Raw genomic sequence first — 25,145 nt, forward strand, 5'->3', positions numbered from 1 at the left:
TGTTTTATAGTAGTTCACCCCATTATAATCTATTGCTTAAGATTTATTTAATATTTTAATTATTTATCAATTCAAGCTATAATGACTTTAAAGTATTTTATTGTTAATTAATTGTATTTATCATTCATATTGATATGTTTCACACTACAGATTCATGTCTACTTTCAATCAACCAATCTTACCAAATCTTGCAATGTTTCAATATGTGTCCAAGGATTTGTATTAGGGAGCTACCATTTGATTTTTATGGGGGGAGGGGGGGTGCTAGGACGAAATATGAAAACAAGGCAGGACAGGAGTTTTGAGTAAAAAAAAAAGGCAGGATGAGCAACTTGGCAAAAAAAATAGGCAGGATGTTAAAAATACCAGGATAAACCAATATATAAAATGAAAAGGCAGGACAGAGATTACAACTAAAAAAAATGCAGGACAAAATGTTTCATTCATACCCCCCCCCCCCCCCCCCCCCCCCCCCCAATAAAAATCAAATGGTAGCTCCCTTACTGATGTGTCACTGTGTTTAAGGTTTATGACCCCTTCTCAGTTCTGTAGGCCTGTGTATTACGAAATTTTCAAGTTGCAATAATATCAAAACAACAAAAATATTAGATACAAGAGACGTGAAATTTTGTTCTCATTTTGACGGTGCTCCTAATTAAAGAAGCTTAAGCTAATATTAAAATATTCAATCTTACTAAAGTGTCAATAGATTCTGTTCCCTACCTGAAATGTCCCCAGAAAGAAAATGTAGTTTAAACTAAAATTCAAGTTAGTCATGTTGTCGCAGCTGTCAAAGTATGTAAAAGCACGATCCATACTTCAGCTGAAAATTGAGAGGTTTACATGTTTTTCTATTGAATCTACGAAAAAATACAGCAAATTGCGACGTCGGACGGAAGAAGATGTTATTGTTGGAATCAGCAAATCCCTTGCCGAGTATAAAGACATTCAGTTTGAACCTTTTCGCATAAAAGCCTTTACGTTAGGTTCCAGCGTTACGAATGCTAATGTCAAAATTGAGCAAATCATTACAGATATAAATGTTGAAACGATAGAACCGGACACTGTTGATGACAGCACTGAGGCTTTCTCTAAAATTATTAATTTGAATTCGATCTACAGAAATGGGTTTAATGCTCTTGAACAGCATGTAACGGATGGGAAAATGACAGACAATGTTGATGTAAATTTTGTAATACAAGCCATGAAAGCTGGATTTCTACAAGATCTAGGTGTGAATCATATAATACACAATTGTACTTACATAGATCAATCTTAAAATGATTTAAGAAAAAAGATAAGAATTTCATGAAGTAACTCAAGTCAGGATTCTACTTCATGAAAATTATCTCCCCATTACGCCACCTAAGTTTTATAATCGTAAAAATGGAAGCCATTGTAGTGATGACGCACTGTCAATTTAGCTCTTGTATCTTACTAGACAAATGTATGATTGTATCTACATGTACTAGCTATTGAGCATCATTAAATGTACTTTTATGCATTTGATCAACTTAAAAGTATTGTCTGATAGGAAATGTCAGGGGGAATTTTCGAAAGTTCAAAAATATTTAAAAAATTATTTCGTGGAAGGGCAGACTATAAATTTTCAGAGGTTGAGGACTAGTAATTACCAGTCAAGGGTGTAACTTGAAGTTATTAGAGAAAAATAACATACATGTGTTATTACGGATACTTTCTCTTAATCTGTAGTAACATATGTTTGTTATCAGTTAAATGTACCATAATTTTTTTTATTTTCAGTGGGCAATTGGGAATTCTTGAAACTTGCGCAGTACCTTAATACATAACCTTGAAAACTAATTTTCCAATTCAATTAATACATTTTTTATCAACCATGGTAAATCAATGAGACAAGGCTTTTAAGTGATAACTTAGCTGTAATAACAAGGCTTAGTTATTACAGGCATTTAACTTATTACATGAGACACTTGGGAATGACTAGGAAGCTTGCGCAGAACCTCATTACATGCTCTTATCATTATTTATTACAATTAATTAAAATACATTGTGAGATATGTAGGAGAAAAGGCTTTGAAGAGATGTAGAGAAGCTGTAATAACACCCTTTAGTTATTACAGGCATATTTTTTCTGTGATAACATGGGTGTGTTATGCATGATTGGCAAACTATGGGCTGTTATATCTTTCTAAAGTTTAATATACATAAAGACAATTATAATATCAATAGAACTAGTACACAATTTAACAAAATTAAGGATGTATAATGCCCCTTTGAAACATGTAACATACATATGTTATTACAGATTTTTGATTTTTTAGCCCTCAATAACAAATGTATGTTATTTTTCTCTAATAACTTATTTAAGTTAGACCCTTGACTGATTACCCTAGATATCACACACAAAAATTGAAGTTTTTTTGAAGTTATGCATTTTTAAGATCCAGTTGAAAAGTCTGTTGTCAAGTACTTTAAGCATGTTAAGTAAAAATTTGTAATTCGAACACACCTACTCTGTTGTTATGACTCATTACAAAGATATTTCACTTGACCCATATATTTCATTTCTTAGTACTGTAAGTTTTTAATGTTATTATATCAACCTTGAGCCTAAATATATAAAAATAATAGAATCTGAAGCAAGATGTCATGTATCAAATATTTTTCTTTTATATGTTTTCAAGACAGAATAGTCAACTCAAACACGCCTGAACATAAAAAGGTGTACTCGACTTTCTCTTTTCAATGAAAAAATTGACCATTTTTAAGATTTTTTCTCAAAAAACTGTTGCCGGGGGCAGACATGCAAATTAATGCTTTAAAAAGATCAATCTATTATCTTTCTTTGGGGGCCTCGGTGGCCGAGTGGTCTAAGTAGTTGCACTACTGTATCACTAGCCAGTCAACACTGAGGTTGTGAGTTAGAATCCCGCACAGGCCAGGTGCAATCGACTCCAATCTTAATTGACTAGGATTGTCAGTTTTCCTACCGAAGGTTGGTGGTTCTCTCCGGGCACTCCAGCTTCCTCGACCAATAAAAAGTGACTGCCATGAAATAGCACAATAGTGTTGAAAGTGGCCTTAAACACCAATCAATCAATCAATTAATCTTTCTTTGGAATTTTTTTCAGCGGAATTTATGCTTATGCACAAAAAAGATCAACATTTATTTGCACCTACATGTACTCCATTCAACTGTTTTGTGAAAATGTGTCTGTAATTTAAAAGCTTACAAATATCTCGAAGCTCCATACCATAATTTAAGTAAAAACACATATATAAGATGCATAAAATCCTAAATTATGCACATTTATTAACCTTTTAAAGCCCATAGAAAAAGATGTAAACAATTCAAATTTACCAACTTGGCTTTTTTTACCTTCTCTTATAAAGAGTTCCATTCCTTTTGTTTAATTTCAACTGGGTTTCCGCCTGAACTGGGGTGAATCGTCAATAAAATTGATAGTAAAATTGCCAGAAAAAATGGCCCCTAATTCATGTAATTTCAAGTATCTCAAAATGACTGAAATGTTGTGAATAAATTTCCAGATCCTTGGTTCTTATTTACAAAATACTTATTTTGAAAGCAAATTTATTGCTGCAACCCATATAAAGCCTTTTTCTCAAAAGAGAAAGGTAAATATGCTAGATATGCTTACTGGAGATGTGATGAGATGATATAAGCCCTAAATTTTCTCCTTGACAACATTTATGTACATGTGCGTTTCGGCAATAAAGTTTATCAACAGGTTGTAGGTATTTCTATTGGCACCAATTGTGCCCCTTTAATAGTAGACTTGTTCCTATACTGTTATGAATCACAGTTCATTGCCAAACTCAGTAAAGAACAGTCTAAATTCCATTCAATTGATAAATTCAACAACACTTACCTTTATCTTGATGATATTTTTTCGTTAAAAAATCAAGATTTCTCTAAATATACTGCTGAAATTTACCCAAAGGAACTTACTTTAAAGAAGTCAAATATTAACAGCAATAACTGTCCTTTCCTAGATTTAGATATATCAGTGTTACACCAGAAACTCTACACAAAAATTTACGACAAAAGAGAAATTTTTTTTTCCTATTGTTAATTTTCCTTTTTTGGACGGTGATGTTCCTTTGGCACTGTGTTATGGTGTTTATATATCCCAATCAGGCCTCTACAATAACTTTTTTTTCAACTTGCCCAATAGGACAAGTACATACCAAAACTTACTTGTCTGAATGGAATGTAACTTGTCCAAAAAAAAAACCTTTATATTAACCTTTTTTTTCGCATTTTAGGTTGATCCAATGAACAAAATGAATTAAACCAATAGATTAAGAACAGAATTTGATTTATATCTCTTGATATCCTTTTCAAAAATTATGAGTCGAGAACAAATGAATCTAGTCATGTCTAGTCACAGGACTTAGGTTCTAGTTTTCATCAATGCCAAAGTCTCTTCAGACTCTGCACATCAGGCACAGTCTGGTAGGCCTGTCAGTCTTACACTCATTTGGTTTATATCCTGGTCTTTTATGTTGATAAAATATTGATTATTATGATAAATGCCTTACTACAATCAGCTTTGTTTTTAATATATTGAAATGTTTATTAAAACACAATCAAATATTGTTTTGTCCAAATATGATCAAATATGATTTTATTAATTTTATGGTCAATAATTTCTTCATTTTTCTTTTAAAAATAGTTTTCCAAAATTAAACTTTGTTTGATTCAACAAAAAATGAATTTATGGGGTTCTTTGAAATGCTGAATCTGACCATGTATTTAGAGATTTTGGACTGTGGGCTCCTTTATCAAATTGGTCCACATTGAGGTTCAAACAGTCCTAAATTAAACTTTTGTTTGATTTCACCAAAAATTAAATTCTTGGGGTTCTTTGATATGCTGATTCATACCCCCCCCCCCCCCCCCCCCCAATAAAAATCAAATGGTAGCTCCCTTACTGATGTGTCACTGTGTTTAAGGTTTATGACCCCTTCTCAGTTCTGTAGGCCTGTGTATTACGAAATTTTCAAGTTGCAATAATATCAAAACAACAAAAATATTAGATACAAGAGACGTGAAATTTTGTTCTCATTTTGACGGTGCTCCTAATTAAAGAAGCTTAAGCTAATATTAAAATATTCAATCTTACTAAAGTGTCAATAGATTCTGTTCCCTACCTGAAATGTCCCCAGAAAGAAAATGTAGTTTAAACTAAAATTCAAGTTAGTCATGTTGTCGCAGCTGTCAAAGTATGTAAAAGCACGATCCATACTTCAGCTGAAAATTGAGAGGTTTACATGTTTTTCTATTGAATCTACGAAAAAATACAGCAAATTGCGACGTCGGACGGAAGAAGATGTTATTGTTGGAATCAGCAAATCCCTTGCCGAGTATAAAGACATTCAGTTTGAACCTTTTCGCATAAAAGCCTTTACGTTAGGTTCCAGCGTTACGAATGCTAATGTCAAAATTGAGCAAATCATTACAGATATAAATGTTGAAACGATAGAACCGGACACTGTTGATGACAGCACTGAGGCTTTCTCTAAAATTATTAATTTGAATTCGATCTACAGAAATGGGTTTAATGCTCTTGAACAGCATGTAACGGATGGGAAAATGACAGACAATGTTGATGTAAATTTTGTAATACAAGCCATGAAAGCTGGATTTCTACAAGATCTAGGTGTGAATCATATAATACACAATTGTACTTACATAGATCAATCTTAAAATGATTTAAGAAAAAAGATAAGAATTTCATGAAGTAACTCAAGTCAGGATTCTACTTCATGAAAATTATCTCCCCATTACGCCACCTAAGTTTTATAATCGTAAAAATGGAAGCCATTGTAGTGATGACGCACTGTCAATTTAGCTCTTGTATCTTACTAGACAAATGTATGATTGTATCTACATGTACTAGCTATTGAGCATCATTAAATGTACTTTTATGCATTTGATCAACTTAAAAGTATTGTCTGATAGGAAATGTCAGGGGGAATTTTCGAAAGTTCAAAAATATTTAAAAAATTATTTCGTGGAAGGGCAGACTATAAATTTTCAGAGGTTGAGGACTAGTAATTACCAGTCAAGGGTGTAACTTGAAGTTATTAGAGAAAAATAACATACATGTGTTATTACGGATACTTTCTCTTAATCTGTAGTAACATATGTTTGTTATCAGTTAAATGTACCATAATTTTTTTTATTTTCAGTGGGCAATTGGGAATTCTTGAAACTTGCGCAGTACCTTAATACATAACCTTGAAAACTAATTTTCCAATTCAATTAATACATTTTTTATCAACCATGGTAAATCAATGAGACAAGGCTTTTAAGTGATAACTTAGCTGTAATAACAAGGCTTAGTTATTACAGGCATTTAACTTATTACATGAGACACTTGGGAATGACTAGGAAGCTTGCGCAGAACCTCATTACATGCTCTTATCATTATTTATTACAATTAATTAAAATACATTGTGAGATATGTAGGAGAAAAGGCTTTGAAGAGATGTAGAGAAGCTGTAATAACACCCTTTAGTTATTACAGGCATATTTTTTCTGTGATAACATGGGTGTGTTATGCATGATTGGCAAACTATGGGCTGTTATATCTTTCTAAAGTTTAATATACATAAAGACAATTATAATATCAATAGAACTAGTACACAATTTAACAAAATTAAGGATGTATAATGCCCCTTTGAAACATGTAACATACATATGTTATTACAGATTTTTGATTTTTTAGCCCTCAATAACAAATGTATGTTATTTTTCTCTAATAACTTATTTAAGTTAGACCCTTGACTGATTACCCTAGATATCACACACAAAAATTGAAGTTTTTTTGAAGTTATGCATTTTTAAGATCCAGTTGAAAAGTCTGTTGTCAAGTACTTTAAGCATGTTAAGTAAAAATTTGTAATTCGAACACACCTACTCTGTTGTTATGACTCATTACAAAGATATTTCACTTGACCCATATATTTCATTTCTTAGTACTGTAAGTTTTTAATGTTATTATATCAACCTTGAGCCTAAATATATAAAAATAATAGAATCTGAAGCAAGATGTCATGTATCAAATATTTTTCTTTTATATGTTTTCAAGACAGAATAGTCAACTCAAACACGCCTGAACATAAAAAGGTGTACTCGACTTTCTCTTTTCAATGAAAAAATTGACCATTTTTAAGATTTTTTCTCAAAAAACTGTTGCCGGGGGCAGACATGCAAATTAATGCTTTAAAAAGATCAATCTATTATCTTTCTTTGGGGGCCTCGGTGGCCGAGTGGTCTAAGTAGTTGCACTACTGTATCACTAGCCAGTCAACACTGAGGTTGTGAGTTAGAATCCCGCACAGGCCAGGTGCAATCGACTCCAATCTTAATTGACTAGGATTGTCAGTTTTCCTACCGAAGGTTGGTGGTTCTCTCCGGGCACTCCAGCTTCCTCGACCAATAAAAAGTGACTGCCATGAAATAGCACAATAGTGTTGAAAGTGGCCTTAAACACCAATCAATCAATCAATTAATCTTTCTTTGGAATTTTTTTCAGCGGAATTTATGCTTATGCACAAAAAAGATCAACATTTATTTGCACCTACATGTACTCCATTCAACTGTTTTGTGAAAATGTGTCTGTAATTTAAAAGCTTACAAATATCTCGAAGCTCCATACCATAATTTAAGTAAAAACACATATATAAGATGCATAAAATCCTAAATTATGCACATTTATTAACCTTTTAAAGCCCATAGAAAAAGATGTAAACAATTCAAATTTACCAACTTGGCTTTTTTTACCTTCTCTTATAAAGAGTTCCATTCCTTTTGTTTAATTTCAACTGGGTTTCCGCCTGAACTGGGGTGAATCGTCAATAAAATTGATAGTAAAATTGCCAGAAAAAATGGCCCCTAATTCATGTAATTTCAAGTATCTCAAAATGACTGAAATGTTGTGAATAAATTTCCAGATCCTTGGTTCTTATTTACAAAATACTTATTTTGAAAGCAAATTTATTGCTGCAACCCATATAAAGCCTTTTTCTCAAAAGAGAAAGGTAAATATGCTAGATATGCTTACTGGAGATGTGATGAGATGATATAAGCCCTAAATTTTCTCCTTGACAACATTTATGTACATGTGCGTTTCGGCAATAAAGTTTATCAACAGGTTGTAGGTATTTCTATTGGCACCAATTGTGCCCCTTTAATAGTAGACTTGTTCCTATACTGTTATGAATCACAGTTCATTGCCAAACTCAGTAAAGAACAGTCTAAATTCCATTCAATTGATAAATTCAACAACACTTACCTTTATCTTGATGATATTTTTTCGTTAAAAAATCAAGATTTCTCTAAATATACTGCTGAAATTTACCCAAAGGAACTTACTTTAAAGAAGTCAAATATTAACAGCAATAACTGTCCTTTCCTAGATTTAGATATATCAGTGTTACACCAGAAACTCTACACAAAAATTTACGACAAAAGAGAAATTTTTTTTTCCTATTGTTAATTTTCCTTTTTTGGACGGTGATGTTCCTTTGGCACTGTGTTATGGTGTTTATATATCCCAATCAGGCCTCTACAATAACTTTTTTTTCAACTTGCCCAATAGGACAAGTACATACCAAAACTTACTTGTCTGAATGGAATGTAACTTGTCCAAAAAAAAAACCTTTATATTAACCTTTTTTTTCGCATTTTAGGTTGATCCAATGAACAAAATGAATTAAACCAATAGATTAAGAACAGAATTTGATTTATATCTCTTGATATCCTTTTCAAAAATTATGAGTCGAGAACAAATGAATCTAGTCATGTCTAGTCACAGGACTTAGGTTCTAGTTTTCATCAATGCCAAAGTCTCTTCAGACTCTGCACATCAGGCACAGTCTGGTAGGCCTGTCAGTCTTACACTCATTTGGTTTATATCCTGGTCTTTTATGTTGATAAAATATTGATTATTATGATAAATGCCTTACTACAATCAGCTTTGTTTTTAATATATTGAAATGTTTATTAAAACACAATCAAATATTGTTTTGTCCAAATATGATCAAATATGATTTTATTAATTTTATGGTCAATAATTTCTTCATTTTTCTTTTAAAAATAGTTTTCCAAAATTAAACTTTGTTTGATTCAACAAAAAATGAATTTATGGGGTTCTTTGAAATGCTGAATCTGACCATGTATTTAGAGATTTTGGACTGTGGGCTCCTTTATCAAATTGGTCCACATTGAGGTTCAAACAGTCCTAAATTAAACTTTTGTTTGATTTCACCAAAAATTAAATTCTTGGGGTTCTTTGATATGCTGATTCTAACAATGTACTTAGATTTTGGATATTGGACCATAATAGGGAAATGTCCAATTTCAAATTTTTCAGTTCTTTGAGCACATTCATTTTGTGTCACAAACCTATGCTGTGTCAAATATTCAATCACAATCCAAATTCAGAGCTGTTTTAAGCTAAATGTAGTGTCCATACTTGCTCAACTGTTCAGGGTTCGACCTCTGCAGGAAATCTGGTTTGCTGTCACTCTGACAGCCTCTTGTTATAGTTTGTTCTTGTGTTGTGCTGTTGCAACACTATCCCAGGTTAGGGGAGGGTTGAGTGCTCACAAACATGTTAAACCCCGCCACATTCTTTATGTGCCTGTCCCAAGTCAGGAGCCTGTAGTTCAGTGGTTGTCGTTGGTTCATGTCTGTCATATTTGTTTTTCGTAAATTGTTTTGTTATAAATTAGGCTGTTAGTTTTTTCTATTTAATTGTTTCAAATTTTTCATATCGGGGCCTTTTACAGCTGACTATACGGTATGAGTTTAAAAAAATAATCCTATATATACCTTAATATAACACATATTAAGGTATATAGGATTTTTTTTTCAGAGACAAGTGCCGGTGCTAGCAATTCATTTATTTGTCAACATTTCAATCTGTAATAGCTTTTAAAAAATATTTAACTGACCCAAGTTTGCTACATATTTGAAATGAAAGACCTGTTTTTCATGACCAATTCACTTTGTTGATACATTATTATAATGTTTATGATACATAAAATGATGAAAAGAATTACCAAATACCTTGACAGTACAACAGACCAGACAAACCACTGTCACCAGACTGCTCTGAAAAGAATAAAGGTTCAAACAAAAATAAACAACATATATATGGTACAGACCACAGGTGAGAGTCAATATTTTTTAATATATATATGTATATACTGAATACACTTACTTTAGTGTATTCAATATATACATATACAATGTATTAAAAATATCTTGTCACACACCTGTAGTTCACATAGCCTGTCTTGATAGTATTATTCCCTTTGTACAAATCCTGATAAGATACAAATTGATTGTTATTGATGCATCTTTTTCATTACAGATTTTCATGAAAGATGCTTACAAAAGATCTTTGTAAATGAGGACGATGAAGATGATGATGTTAATGAAGAATTATATGAAATAGTTATTATGGCAAATCACCTTTTTTCAAGACTGACAATGCCAAGGATATCAAACAGTGCCAGATTTGGGTCACATTTCTCGGTTTTAAATGATGACAGATCAAGAAATATACACAGGATGTGTCCATGTGATATGTGTAAAGAAAAAATACCTTACCACAATTCTGGAATTGGTAAGTTATACCATTAAATCATATAGTTTGAAAAGAAGGAGATGTGATATGATTGCCAATGATACAACTATCCACCAAAGTTCAAATGACGAGGATATAGTAATTATATGTCACTGTATGGCCTTCAACAATGAGAAAACCCATACCGTATGTTCTGTCGTTCAGCAATGATATCTTGTCCCCTGATTTTTGAGAATTCCTTCATTGTGCAAAATTGGTTACTGACAAGATTTTCGAGAACTCCTTCATTGTGCAAAATTGGTAACTGACAAGTTCATGTTTTTATTTCCTTATTGTAAATCTAACAGAAGTCATAAGTTGGGAAAGAACTAATACTGAGTGTATGAGCATGAGACAACAAGCTTAGCCAATGAAATTATACTTCATGTACTTTGGCAAATCAGAATTAAAACAAACATAATACATTTTCCTTCATATATCATCTTAATTTATTATAGCGAAACTTCATTGAAGAAAAATTGAACACACTCAAAAATATAAATGAATAAAACAAAAATTAGGTAAGATACTAGCTTTGGCTTGATTCGAGTAAATAAAAAATCTGCCAAAAACTGATATTCTGCACATTTTGTCTGGTAATTTCTGAGAATTAATTTTTAAATGTCCAATAAAATGAACAGGCTATTCATATGTTGCTTTGTATATACCAATAACATTATAATTAAATTTGCCAAGATTTTATGAGAAACAACAGCCTCTTTTAAGCTCATCATTGAGTCACCTGGCACTTTTTTAAAATTAATATATGAAGATTGTTTACAAAAAGGCCTCATTTTCTTCTTATTGGATGAAATAAGAGCCATTTGAAGCATTCTTATTAGACAATATTAAATTCATCCTCTCTTTAAGAATATTTTAAGAAACTTTACAAGATTAAGGACTATAAAACCCTCTACAAAGATCCTCATCGAATGTTGATTTGGTGACAAGCAAGATGGCAGTGTTGGAACAGGTACAAAGTAGCAATTGAAATCCTATTGGAAATCACATTTTCATCTCCTCTCTAAAGTTCTTGCCTTATTATCAAACTTGGAAATAATAAGCAAACTCGTACCACAGCTGCTTATTTGTATATTGGAAAGAACTTTTGTGAAAAGTCTTCAGATGGATTTCTTACCAAAGGTCTGTGGTTCTCTTTGGGCACTCTGTCTTCCTCCACCAATAAAAACTGACTGTCACAAAATAGTACAATAGTGCTGAAAGTGGCGTTAAACACCAATTAATCAATCAATCAATAAATGAATGGTGGATTTTTGAAATGAAAAACATAGTGATTGAGGGACTATTTTATTATGATTGTCCCATTTTCATAAACATTTTTCTTTTAAAATTCACAACGTTTTGAAAAACTCTACTTACAACCCTATGTTAAATGTCAGTCAAGTGGCAAGCATTGTGGCAATGGTCACACTGGTCACACATAGATACCCTTCAAAACTAAAAGATAATTACATTAATTTTTTTTACTTCTTATCTGAAACTGTTAGGCTAATTTAAAACAAACTTGTTTTAGTTGATTTTAGACTCTGATGCATGATTTTTTATTATTAACTGTTTTTGGCTTTTGACTAACTGTCAGTAACTGTGAGTACTCTCAAATTGTACTTTCTTGTTTATTTGACCTGTTGATACTAATTGTAATGTTTTTTTATTATTTAATGTTATTCAGGGTTACATCTGGTCTATTATGATACCAGCTTTGATAAGTGTTTGGTATTACTATAAATTTTCACTTCTTCATACTAGGAACATCAAAATTATTAATTTTGTAAAAATATTTCCTTTCTCCATTTGAACTGTACACGTATACCTATCAACAAAATTATTTTCATTTACCTGTGTTTGAAGTAATTGCAAATGGCTGATATTTTCGTTCAAGCATATTGTTTTTCTTAAATTGTTTAACATGTCATAGCGGTATAACATGTTACTCTAATTATTCTTCCCTTAGTTTATTTATTTTGTATTTACATTGTATCATAGATCAAATTTATTTGTTCAGTGTATGTTCTCTTGTGTTAATATGTCTTTTGATTGAGTTAAGCCATTTCAATTGATAATTTATAGTGTGTCTTTATATGTTGTGATGTTACACTATTGTTTCAGATATGGGTGAAGGTTTGGTACCATTAAAACATTTAAACCCGCTGCAATTGTTTGCACCTGTTTTAAGTCAGGAATCTGATGTTCAGTAGTTGTCGTTTGTTGATGTGGTTCATAAGTGTTTCTCGTTTCTCGTTATTTTATATAGATTAGACCGTTGGTTTTCCCCTTTGAATGGTTTTACACTAGTAATTTTTGGGGCCCTTTATAATTGCTGTTCGTTGTGAGCCAAGGCTCTGTGTTGAAGACCGTACTTTGACCTATAATGGTTTACTTTTATAAATTTTGATTGGGATGGAGAGTTGTCTTATTGGCACTCATACCATCTTCTTATATCTATTGGCAGGGATGATGTATGCAAGGTTCTCAATCCTACCCAATTAAAAACAAAAGCATTCCAAAGTTAAATTTGTTAACAGATATTATCATCTGTTTAGAAAGTCAAATGAGCGATTCAGGTTTCTATAAGCTTTTAGTTAATTGTAAATTTCTTTTCAGGAAGTGAAATGTTGTTTTATGGATATCCTGATATTATAGTTTATTCCCTTGGTGGAAAATGTAATATAATTCAACCGCAACAAGAGGACAGAAATTACTGGCTGACAAGAGATGACCATGCCTTTGAAGCAGAATTTGATGAAAAGCAATTAATCGAATTAAAAAAACAGAAGGAACTATTGAGGTCTTCTCAAAACATTTCACAGTTTGTAGCTCAGTGTATTACATTTTCATTTTATCAAAAACATTATCAGTTGAAACACAGGAAGGACAGTTTGCCAGTGTCACTCATTCCAACCATTGCTTTGAGTGGAATGCATTTTGACATTTATATGTATGACATTGACAATGATATACTTTTAAGAAATAAAGGCGATCCTATTCCACTGTGGAGAAGGTATAGATATCCAGAGGCTAAATTAGATATGTCTGCTATCATACAGATTTGGATGGTACTTAATCACATAACATTAAACCCATCACTGCCTCAGGAGGACATACAGTCATTAAAAGGGTCATGTGACTTTCTTCATCAATTACAGCATGAACGTATAGACCTTATCGAAAAAACAGTAACAATGAAAAAAACATTTACGCCATGGCAATATGAGGAAATAAACACTATTCCTTTTCCTGAAGAAAAATGTATTTCCATATAAATTATGAGAAAATTACTTGATGATGATATTAATATAAATTAGTAGATAAGTTAAGGGCAGACAGAGACCCTGAGAACCTACCAGTATATGGGACATGGGTAAGATTTTTAAGCCCTATTGTTCCAAATTGCCAAAAGGAGTTTTGGACTATTGTTAGCATTATGTTTTCAAAAATCTTAAGTGAAACCACATTGGCAATTTAAACTACCCGTTGCTACAGTCATTCTAAGCTAGGATGTCTAATTTCAACAGTATTACACCCCCTTACTAAACCAGAGGTAAACAGTAATGAATGGAGTCTGTCCTTTGGTCTGTTGCACTTCCTATTTCATTTCTTTATCTGAATTATTTTTTTGGGTCTACCTAAGCAAATCATGCATGACTTTGCAAGAGGTGAAAAAAAGAGGGGGGAGGGGCAGTCTTGGGGGGGGGGGGGGGGTATTATTTTGTAGTACCACTGTTTTTATATTAAAAAGTTGGTGCTGCAATGAGTAGAATACACATACATGTAAAAAGTAATTTTACAAAAACTCTTTCCATTTACAAAATTTATCATTCCCTTTTTTTTGGCTAGCTAAGTTATATATTTTAATCTTATTACATCCCTTCAAGACCAGATTTTTAACTACAGTTTTTTAACCTGCAGTATTTTCTATATGCACTATTTTTTCATTTACATTAAATTGAAATTGAAATTATAATTTGGTCTTAAATTTTTACTGAAATTTATACTTGTTAGTATTTCATTTTATTTCTTTATTTATACTAAATATTTAAGGCATTACAATGTTAAAAAAAGTAGTTATGTTTTTTATAAAAGGGTCACCATTAATGAATTAACAAAGATTTGGTTGCTTATTTGATCATTTTTTGCTCGCCTCAAGAAAGTAGCGATGGTTAAAGGTAAGTGTGCTGTTTCCACGGCAAGAGTGTCAGCGTCAACAACCTGTTAAATTTTGTGTTTAAGGGGAACCACTAATTGTTTGTCAATGATATTTGGTATACAGATGAAGAAGCATTTGCACATCTCATTACCAGGGAGTTTATTGGGTCCTGTCCGCTCGTCTATTGACTTGTGAAACTTTTGCTTAGTTTAAATGTTAAAGTTTCTAATTAGGTCAGTTTGAGGGGAACCATTTCCATGGAGATAATTTGAGGCAGCCCCCTTCACCCATGGTCTTTTAATTTTGAAACTTATAGTTTACATGTTAAAGTTGTGATTAGGTCAGCTTGAGGGGAACCACTAATTGTATATCATTGATATATAAAAAGAAGTTGTATTAGTATTACCATTATCATATCTCATTTTCATGGATTTGATATGGCCCAGAAGCTTCAGTGATGGTTCGTTGACTTTGAAATTTTTGAATATGAAAATCAGGAGATATGGTATAAATAATACTAATGACAAAGATATAAGCAATTATAGGTCACCAGATGGCCTTCCACAATGAGAAAAACCTATATTATATAGTCCGCTATATAAAAGGCCCAGACATGACAAAATGTAAAACAATTTAGAGGAGAAATCTTGGGGCCTAATTTATAACAATAAAATTTAGGAAAAACAATATGACGGACACGAACTAAAGACAACCACTGAATTACAGGCTCCTGACTTGGCATATTAAAGAATTTGAAAGGGTTAAACATGTTTGTAAGGCTCAATCCTCACCTAACCTAGGACAGTGGTGTAAATGCACAACATAAGAACAAACTCATCAGTTTATGTTGAACAACTTGTCTTATATAAGTTAACAATATTTGGAATGCAGTTGTATAAGTATGGCATTTCTCATTTCCACCGAGATTATATGGTCCTGAACCTTTAGTCATGATTCATTGACTTTGGATGTTTCACATAGTTTACAAGTATTGCCATTTTTTTCTCGCCTTGATGGAGTCAAAAAGCGAGACATAGGTATGCTGTTTCCGGTGGCGGTGGCGGCGTCAACAATGTTAGTTTGTGATTAGGTCTAGTTTAAGGTGAACCACTAGTGGTTGGTCAATGATATTTGGTATGCAGTTGTATTAGCACTGGCACATCTCATTTCCATGGAGATTATTTGGCCCTGCCCCCTCAGTCATGGTCTATTGACTTTGAAACTTTTGTTTAGTTTACATATATTAGTTTGTGATTAGGTCAGTTTATGGGGAACCACTAGTGGTAAGTCAATGATATTTGGTATGCAGTTGTATAAGCATTGGCATATCTCATTTCCATGGAGATTATTTGGCTCCGCCCCCTCGGTGTTAGGTTATTTTCAGAGACAGCAACCTAACCAAGGTTTCCCCTGGCAGTTATCATTTTTGCATTTTGCAAAAAATTAAAATTGTGGGGATTAAAAATCATTGTTGGTGAAAGAGATATAACAGTTTTGACTTCTTCTATTTTGTTTACCCTACAGTATAAATTAGCCTTAATAGACAAGCCACACCTAGAAGTAACAAAAATGTCTTCTACAGTGAACAAGGATTCGCATCATATAAAATATTCTTGAACGTTCCTTTTTAGCAGTATATTTAATTTAGCTAAAAAACTATAATAGACATTATATATTTTTTTATTTTACTATACTTACTTACTAGAAGTCGTAGAATTAGAATGATTAAAAAAAAATACATTCCAATTGACTTTCCTTAAAAATATGAAAACATCCATATGATGTGCAAAATATTGCTAATATTAGGGTTGGCAAAGTATTTCCCAGGCTGGGAAATACTCTCAGAAACGGGTAATACTGGGCAATAATGGGTAATATGATTTTTCAAGCTTATTTTTACACAAAATAGTCAAAATCTGTTGTAGTTTAATAGTATTATAGCTAAATATATACATTTAATACAGATAACCATTGAGAGTCATTCCTGAAGATTGAAAATTCAATTTCTTCCTTTTCTCCACCAATTCTTTATATATGTAGGTTAATGTAGGTAGAATACGTCAAGTTTTGCACATTTCAGGATACCTTGTTTATTTCCAAGCTTTGTTTCAATAATCCAATTAGAAACTTTGAAAAAATGCATTTTTTTGTAGTGTTTAAGTGAATTGTAAATTTTAATAGTTATACAATCATATTGCTAAATAGACACCCTAAGGGGACAGGCTATGAACACTTATAGAAATCAAAAGGCTGATTATTGTTATATAAACAAATCTGTGTTATAATCTGACTAATTACTTATTAATCAGTGATGTACATAAACGAGGGGGGGGGCAAGGGGGGTTCCAATAACAGCAAAACAGCAAATTGATTTGGCTTATAACTGATAACAAGGAATTGAAAAGGGATAAACACAGATAACAGTAAATGAATAATTAAAATCAGTCGGGTCCAGGACAAATCCAGTATATATCTTATTATAATCCTTTGTAATGAATTCCATTTTCTATGAACATGTTTTTAGAGTTATATATCTAGAATTGGTTTACTCAATGTATGATGATATTTTTTGTTATGGAATACTTTTTTCAGCATTTATTTTTGTACTTTTAAAGAAGCTCACACATGCTTGTAATTTAAATAGTGAGTGTATTCTTAGAAAAGAATCACAGAGCTGAGTCTGTGTTCCTTATTATATAAAAGGTGTTTAGGTTAACTGGTCGTATGGAACTAGGACTTAATTGCCATCCTCATCAGGTATCCTTTTTGTCGAGTCTGCGACTTTTGTCGCAAAAGCGAGACATAGTGATCACACATTCCGTCGACGGCGTCGTCGTCAGTGGCATCCACAAATATTCACTCTGTGGTTAATGTTTTTAAAATTTGAATAACTTTCTAGGATTTCTACCAAACTTGGACAGAAGCTTGTTTATAATCATAAAATAATTTCCAGAAGAAAATTTTATAAAAAAAAATAATCCTATTTATCCGTATTTTACTGAAGTAAATTTTATAAAAAAAAAATAATCCTATTTATCCGTATTTTACTTATAAATGGACTTAGTTTTCTGCCAGTTTACATTACATTCATTCTGTGGTTAAAGTTTTAAAAATTTTAATAACTTTCTTAAACTATCCCAAAGTTGCTTTCCGTTCTCTAACTTCAGTTTTGCCTCAACCAAATGTTATGAAACTTATACACAATGCTTATTACCACAAAACACAGATCAAGTTTGAATGTTGGTGGTGTCACTGTAACCGTTCTAAAGTTATGCCCCTTTACAAACGAAAAAAATGCTGAATTTTTCGTTTCCGTTCTCTAACTTTAGTTTGCCCCAACCAAATGCTATGAAACTTATACACAATGCTTATTACCACAAAATACAGATCAAGTTTGAATTTTGGGGTTGTCACTAAATTTTCTAGAGTTATGCCCCTTTACAATTGGAAAAAATGCTGATTTTTTTCGTTCTCCGAGTAAATTAAGTTTGCATCAACCAAATTTTATGAAACTTATACACAATACGTATTACCACAAAACTCAGATCAAGTACAAATTTGGGTAGGTTCACTTTTACTGTTCTTCAGTTACGTCCCTTTATAACTGTATATGATCTGCAACCGGGGGCATCATCTGTGTCCCATGGACACATTCCCCATTTATTTGATAACTTTTTACCCATTTTGTTGAGCCTGCAACTAACATCAAAAGTAGGCGAGACACTAGTACTGGGTTCCGCGGAACCCTTACGAATTTTTGTAATATTTTAAAAGAATTGTTCGAATTTAATATACACATACAGGGAAACAAGGATCGTTATCCCTATACGTTAAAATCAAGATAATTCTAAATACATGTTCATAGCAAAAGGAATTAATTACAAAGGATAGTAATAATATATACTGTAATGGTCCTGGACCCAACTAATATTAAAATGTTTATGTGATTAAATATAAGAAGATGTGGTATGAGTGCCAATGAGACAACTCTCCACCCAAGTCACAATTTGTAAAAGTAAACCATTAATATAGGTCAAAGTACGGTCTTCAACACGGAGCCTTGGCTCACACCGAACAGCAAGCCATAAAGGGCCCCAAAAATGACTAGTGTACTGTAAACCCATTCAAATGTCTATATGTTAATTGAATCCTTCTCCGAATACGGGACCACCATGTTACTAGTGGAAAGATCCCAATTCAATTTCTACTGAAAATTGGCTGTCAAAATGCTAACATTCCAATTTTCAATAACAGTTAACAGCAAATACATTCTCACAATAACAGATAACAAAAAAACTAATAGTCCAATAACAACTAACAAGGAATAAGACAATAACAGATAACAAAGAATTAAATTGCCCCAAAACAGCATAACAGTTAAACCCCTTGCCCCCCTCATAAACATATGCCAAAACTTAGTAAACATTTTTAGTAATGAACAAAAAATGTTTAAAAGTAATTTTCCTTGCATATTATTTTTAATTCTTAATATTAGTTATATTTATGAAAAAAAAACCAGAAGGGCGATAAGTTGATTTTTAGGAGGATTATTTTGAAAAGCTTTTCACATTTGTCTTGTGTATCTTCCTGTACACTTGTCTTGAGAGTTGCTGAACCATTAATATTTTCTCAGATTTACAACTTTATATAAAGAGTCTCAAACAAGTGAACTTATAGATTAAAATACTATTATATTTTATTTTTATAAAATCTTTAATGTATTGCATTTGTGATTAATCCTCTTTAAAATTCAGGCCAGTATTTCATATTACCCAGTATTGCCCAGTATTACCCGGTAAAACCGAGTAAAACCCGGGTTTTCCCAGTATTTCCCACTGGGCTGGGCAATACTCATAAAAACCCGGGTATTTGTCAAACCTGATTGCAATTGCCTCAAACTGGTATCGTGTTATATTCTTTTGGAATTGTAGCAGTATTTTGTATAGTTTTTGTCGAGCCTGCGACTTTTGTCGCAGAAAGCTCGACATAGGGATAGTGATCCGGCGGCGGCGGCGGTGGCGGCGGCGTTAGCTAACTTCTTAAAAGCTTTATATTTTAGAAGGTGGAAGGTCTGGATGCTTCATACTTTGTTTATGGATGCCTCATGTTACGAAGTTTCCGTCAGTCACATGTCCAATGTCTTTGACCTCATTTTCATGGTTCAGTGACTACTTGAAAAAAAAGTTAAGATTTTTTGTAATGTTAAATTCTCCCTTATTATAAGTAATAGGATAACTATATTTGGTATGTGCGTACCTTGCAAGGTCCTCATGCCCGTCAGACAGTTTTCACTTGACCTCGACCTCATTTCATGGATCAGTGAACAAGGTTAAGTTTTGGTGGTCAAGTCCATATCTCAGATACTATAAGCAATAGGTCTAGTATATTCGGTGTATGGAAGGACTGTAAGGTGTACATGTCCAACTGGCAGGTGTCATCTGACCTTGACCTCATTTTCATGGTTCAGTGGTTATAGTTAAGTTTTTGTGTTTTGGTCTGTTTTTCTTATACTGTGTGCAATAGGTCTACTATATTTGGTGTATGGAATGATTGTAAGGTGTACATGTCTAGCTGGCAGGTGTCATCTGACCTTGACCTCATTTTCATGGTTCAGTGGTCAAAGTTAAGTTTTTGAGTTTTGGTCTTTTTTTCTAATAGTATATGCAATAGTTCAACTATATTTGGTGTATGGAAATATTTTATGATCTATTTGTCAGTCCCGCAGGTTGTTTTTTACCTTGACCTCATTTTCAAGGTTCATTGCTCAGTGTTAAGTTTTTGTGTTTTGGTCTGTTTTTCTTAAACTATAAGCAATAGGTCAACTATATTTGTTGTATGGAAGAATTGTTAGCTGTACATGCCTGCCTAGCATGGTTCATCTGACCTTGACCTCATTTTCATGGTTCATTGGTCAATGTTTAGTTTACTTGGTTAATGTTAAGTTTATGTGACAGTTGTAATAAAGCTTTATATTTAGGACTATCAACATAATATCAATGATTAGTAAAGAAGGCGAGACATTTCAGCGTGTGCACTCTTGTTTAAAGCAACATATTACAGTGCGTATAAGCATGGCATGTGTTGTATGAACCGCAAATCTAGAAGATCTTTTAGCTTAGAGATGTGCTTGACAAAAGTAATGCATTTAATAACATTTTTTACTAGAGGTTTTCAAAAAATGACATATAAAAGAATGCCAGGGTAATGATGCTTTTGTTTTTATAATCATTTAAATCTTGTTAAGTATAAATAACGTTTATGCTCGCCTCTGAAATGTAGCGAAGACAACACTTAGGCCGCTTTTCTGATCACTTGGCGTCTGTCGCGGTCGATATCTTTTACAAAAATCTTTTCCTCCTAAACTACTGGGTCAAATTTAACCAATTTTGGCCACAATCATCATTAGGATATCTAGTTTAACAATGTGTCTGATGACCCCTCCTGCCAACCAACATAGCAGATATGGCTAAATATAGAACATAGCGGTTAAATCCATGATTTGTCTATTATCTTGAAAACTGCTGTAGATAGAGAAAATCTGACAGGGGACTTATTTTCAAAATGATGAGATCTACCTATTGTGCATTTGCATTAAAACTGTCTGACGACTACTTATAGGTGTTACTGCCCTTGAATGGCGAATTTTACTATTTTTAGCTCACCTGGCCCAAAGCCCACTTGGTGTCCGTCGTCGCCCATTAACTTTTACAAAAATCTTCTTCTCTGAAACTACTGGGCCAATTAGAACAAACTTGGCCACAATAATGATTGGGGTAGCTAGTTTAAAAAACGTGTGGGATGACCCCACTTGCTGACCGACATGGCCAACATGGCTAAGCTAGAACATAGGGGTAAAATGGAATTTTTGGCTATTATCTTGAAAACTGTTAAAGATAGAGAAATTCAGAATGATGAGATCTATCTAATGTCTGTGATATCAAAACTGTCAGACAACCTCTTATAGGAGGTATTGCCCTTAAACGACGAATTTCACCATTTTTTTTCTTCCTTTTTTCCCATTATCTCGAAAATTTGGATACAATACTAGTAGATTGAAAGAAACTTAAAATGAAAAAATGATCAGCAAGACAAGATCTACAAATAAGTCAAACATGATCGAAGTTGTTAGTCGACACCCTCTAGAAGTTATTGCTCTTTAATGACGATGTTTTCATTTTTGCCTATTATCTTGAAGACTCTAATAGATGGATAGAAACTTTAAGAAGCAAAAATGATCAGCAAGACAAAATCTATAAATAAGACACCATGGTCGAAGTCTTCGGTCGACTCGTTATTGGAGTTATTGCCCTTTAATGATAATTATTTCCATTTTATTTTTGCGTTTTTAGACAATTATCCTGAAAATTTTAATAGATAAGTTGAAACTTCAAAAAACAAAATATCAACAGGATTAAATCTTCAAATAGGTCAACATAACTGAAATTGTCAGTTAACTCTTAATACTGTTATCCCCCTTTAATGAAGATTTTACCCCAAAAATGGCAGTTGTTGAGTATAAATATAATGACCGAAATCTTTAGTTTCCTCCTTATTCGGGTTGTTGCTCTTTAGTGTTTTACCTCTTATCATTAAAACTATAATAGATAGATTATCACTTTAATTATCAAAAATGATCAGCAAGACAGCATCTACAAAAATCGCCAGACAGCTACTCATTAGAGTTATTGCCCTTTAATGATAATTTTTATCTTTGTTTTTTTGCGTTTTTGCCTAATATATCTAATACTATATTAGACGATTTAGACACACTTTAATAGCAAAAATGACCAGCAAGACAAGATATACAAATACTAAAAAAAGTAACTAAAATTTTGCGGAAGTCGTTAGTAGACTCTTTATAGGAGTGAGTGCCCTTTTTAATACGACGATTTATTTTACAGGGCATGCTGATAGATGACACAAAACAAAAAGCTGAAATACTAAATGAACAATATCAATTTGTTTTTACACCTGAAAATGATCAAGAACAAATACCAACTCTTTCAGACAACTATGTCAGAAATACATGTAACATTAAATGGTATAGAAAAACTTTTTAAAATCTAGATCCATCTAAAGCTACAGGTCCAGATGAAAAACCAGCACGCATACAAAAACAATTTGCATCAGAATTTGCACCACACTTCACTTTCATTTTTAATACATCTTATTTGATAGGGGATGTACCATCAGACTGGTGACAGGCAAATGTAATTACTATTTTAAAAAAGGCGAAAAATAAATAGCCAGTAACTACAGGCCTGTCTCCTTAACCTGTATATGCTGCAAACTCTTAGAACACATTGTAGTATAACATCCTAAAACATATGGACACACATAACATTCTAGTGGACAATCAGCATGGTTTCAGAGCAAACACAACTTCATGCATTAAGTAATGAATTACTTAGTAACCTTCATAATGACATAAACGGTTCTTATTATATTAGACTTCATTTGGCAAGGTACCTTACAAAAAATTATCAAAGAAGATGGATTATTATGGCATAAGGGGAAATACCTGGTAATGGGTATCAGCCTTCCTTAATGATAGAACACAAAGGTTGTCCTTGATGGGGAGGTATCTAGTCACATGCCTGTGGTTAGTGGGGTGCCCCAAGGCAGTCTTTGGTCCACTTCTTTTTTTGATTTCATAAATGACCTCCCTAGCTGCAACAGTACCATCAAAAACACGCTTGTTCGCAGAAGACGGGTTTATAGCTCTTCATCTTTTTTTGTAAGCTTTGGAAATTTCCAAATATGTTGGCCTCGAGCATCACTGAAGAGACATTGATTGTTGAAATGCGCATCTGTTGCAGAAACATTGGTACCGTTTATGTTATGATTGTATTTTATACAGAACAATTAAAAATCAGCGAGACTGTACCATCCTACAAAATTACTTAAACTGCCTAGCCAAATGGGAACACACTTGGGGTATGCAATTCCACCCAGAAAAATGCAACTCCCTCACTGTAACAAGATTACAGTCACCATACAAACATGATTATGTACTAAAAGGCCGCATTTTAGAATCCGTCAGCCTAGCAAAATATCTTGGTATCACCTTATCCAACAACATTTCATGGGTTACCCATATTAACAGCATCACTGCAAAGTGAATAAGAATTTGTGCTTTTTAAAAATAAATCAGGAAGAAACAAAAAGGTTGGCTTACAAATCTTTGGTACAATCAATCCTAGAATACTGCTCTTCAGATTGGTCTCCTAACACCCCAAAGCGAAACAAAATAACATTAAAAAAATACAAAGAAGGGCAGCGCGCTACGCCACCAACATGTACCATAACATCAGTAGTGTCACTTCCATGATTGACCATTTTAATTGGAAGTCACTTGAAACTCGAAGAAACATCAATCGAGTAACACTGATGTACAAAATCACACAAACTTATGGCAGTAGATCCAAACCTTTACCTTTCACCACAGCCAGTAAAACACACCAGATTCACCAATTCACTACAATATCAAACATTCAGCACCAGAACAGATTACTTTAAATACAGCTTTTTCCCCATTCAAAGTTGTAATGTGGAATTCACTTCCACAAAACATTATCAGCGTTAACTCTTTGGATCAGTTCAAAATACTGATCCAAAGTCAGTACATTTAGGCAATTACCCTGTTTGTAAATATGTAAATGTGTTTATTTTTTAAATTCTTGCACAAAATTATTTTTGATAATTCCACTCATAATTTTTTTATCTTTTAATAAGTGTCTGTTTGCGATGCGCCGACGTATAGTCATCGATGTGCTGATGGATCGTCGTACGTTGTAGATGTACTCTTTTCTATATAGCTATGTTTCGCAAAAACTAAAGAAGGAAGAGAGAAACTGTAAACAGACAAAAAATTATCAGCAATACAAGAACAACAAGAAAAGAGATTATTGTCTTGCATTCTTTTCTAGTCCACAATGATCGAGAGTGTCCATTGTCGTAGATGCACATAGGCCTAGGTGGATACAGGCTCTTTCAAGCCTGTAGTTACTAGACACATGGTAGAAGGTGACTTTAAAAAGTCATTTATGTATCACTACAAGACTTCAAATATTGGTTAAAAATTGGCATATAGATAGGTGATACACGAAAAATTCAGATTATACATTGTTCTTATAAAGTTAAACTCTAGGAAAAATATTTAGAAAGCTACGAACATTGAAAAGTTTGGTTGAATAAACAGTGATTTTGAATTGGTGTTATGTTACTCTTTTTCTTGCTTAGCACATCATTAATTTGGGTATATCCTCCATTTGAAGTATGTCATACCAGATATTTCAAGGAGCAACAACCCTTTTTAAATAACAGTGTATATT

The 25,145-nt window shown here is 32.8% G+C and overlaps 1 protein-coding gene across 2 annotated transcripts; it reads left to right on the forward strand.

Annotated features, from left to right (window-relative positions):
• The first annotated feature begins 729 nt into the window (after positions 1 to 729).
• LOC127735501 (uncharacterized) lies at positions 730 to 14,723 on the forward strand. 2 transcript variants are annotated; one of them, XM_052245682.1, is made up of 3 exons: positions 730 to 1,232; positions 10,392 to 10,646; positions 13,269 to 14,723. In XM_052245682.1, the coding sequence occupies exons 1-3, from the start codon at positions 776 to 778 to the stop codon at positions 13,925 to 13,927; spliced, it is 1,371 nt and encodes a 456-aa protein (XP_052101642.1). In that variant the 5' UTR covers positions 730 to 775; the 3' UTR covers positions 13,928 to 14,723. The 2 variants fall into 2 exon arrangements, with proteins under 2 accessions (XP_052101642.1, XP_052101641.1); XM_052245681.1 differs by lacking the exon at positions 730 to 1,232 and adding an exon at positions 5,166 to 5,666.
• Positions 14,724 to 25,145: the final 10,422 nt, after the last annotated feature.

This window comes from Mytilus californianus, unplaced genomic scaffold, assembly GCF_021869535.1.
Source record: "Mytilus californianus isolate M0D057914Y unplaced genomic scaffold, xbMytCali1.0.p SCAF_3, whole genome shotgun sequence".
Lineage (NCBI taxonomy): Eukaryota > Metazoa > Mollusca > Bivalvia > Mytilida > Mytilidae > Mytilus > Mytilus californianus.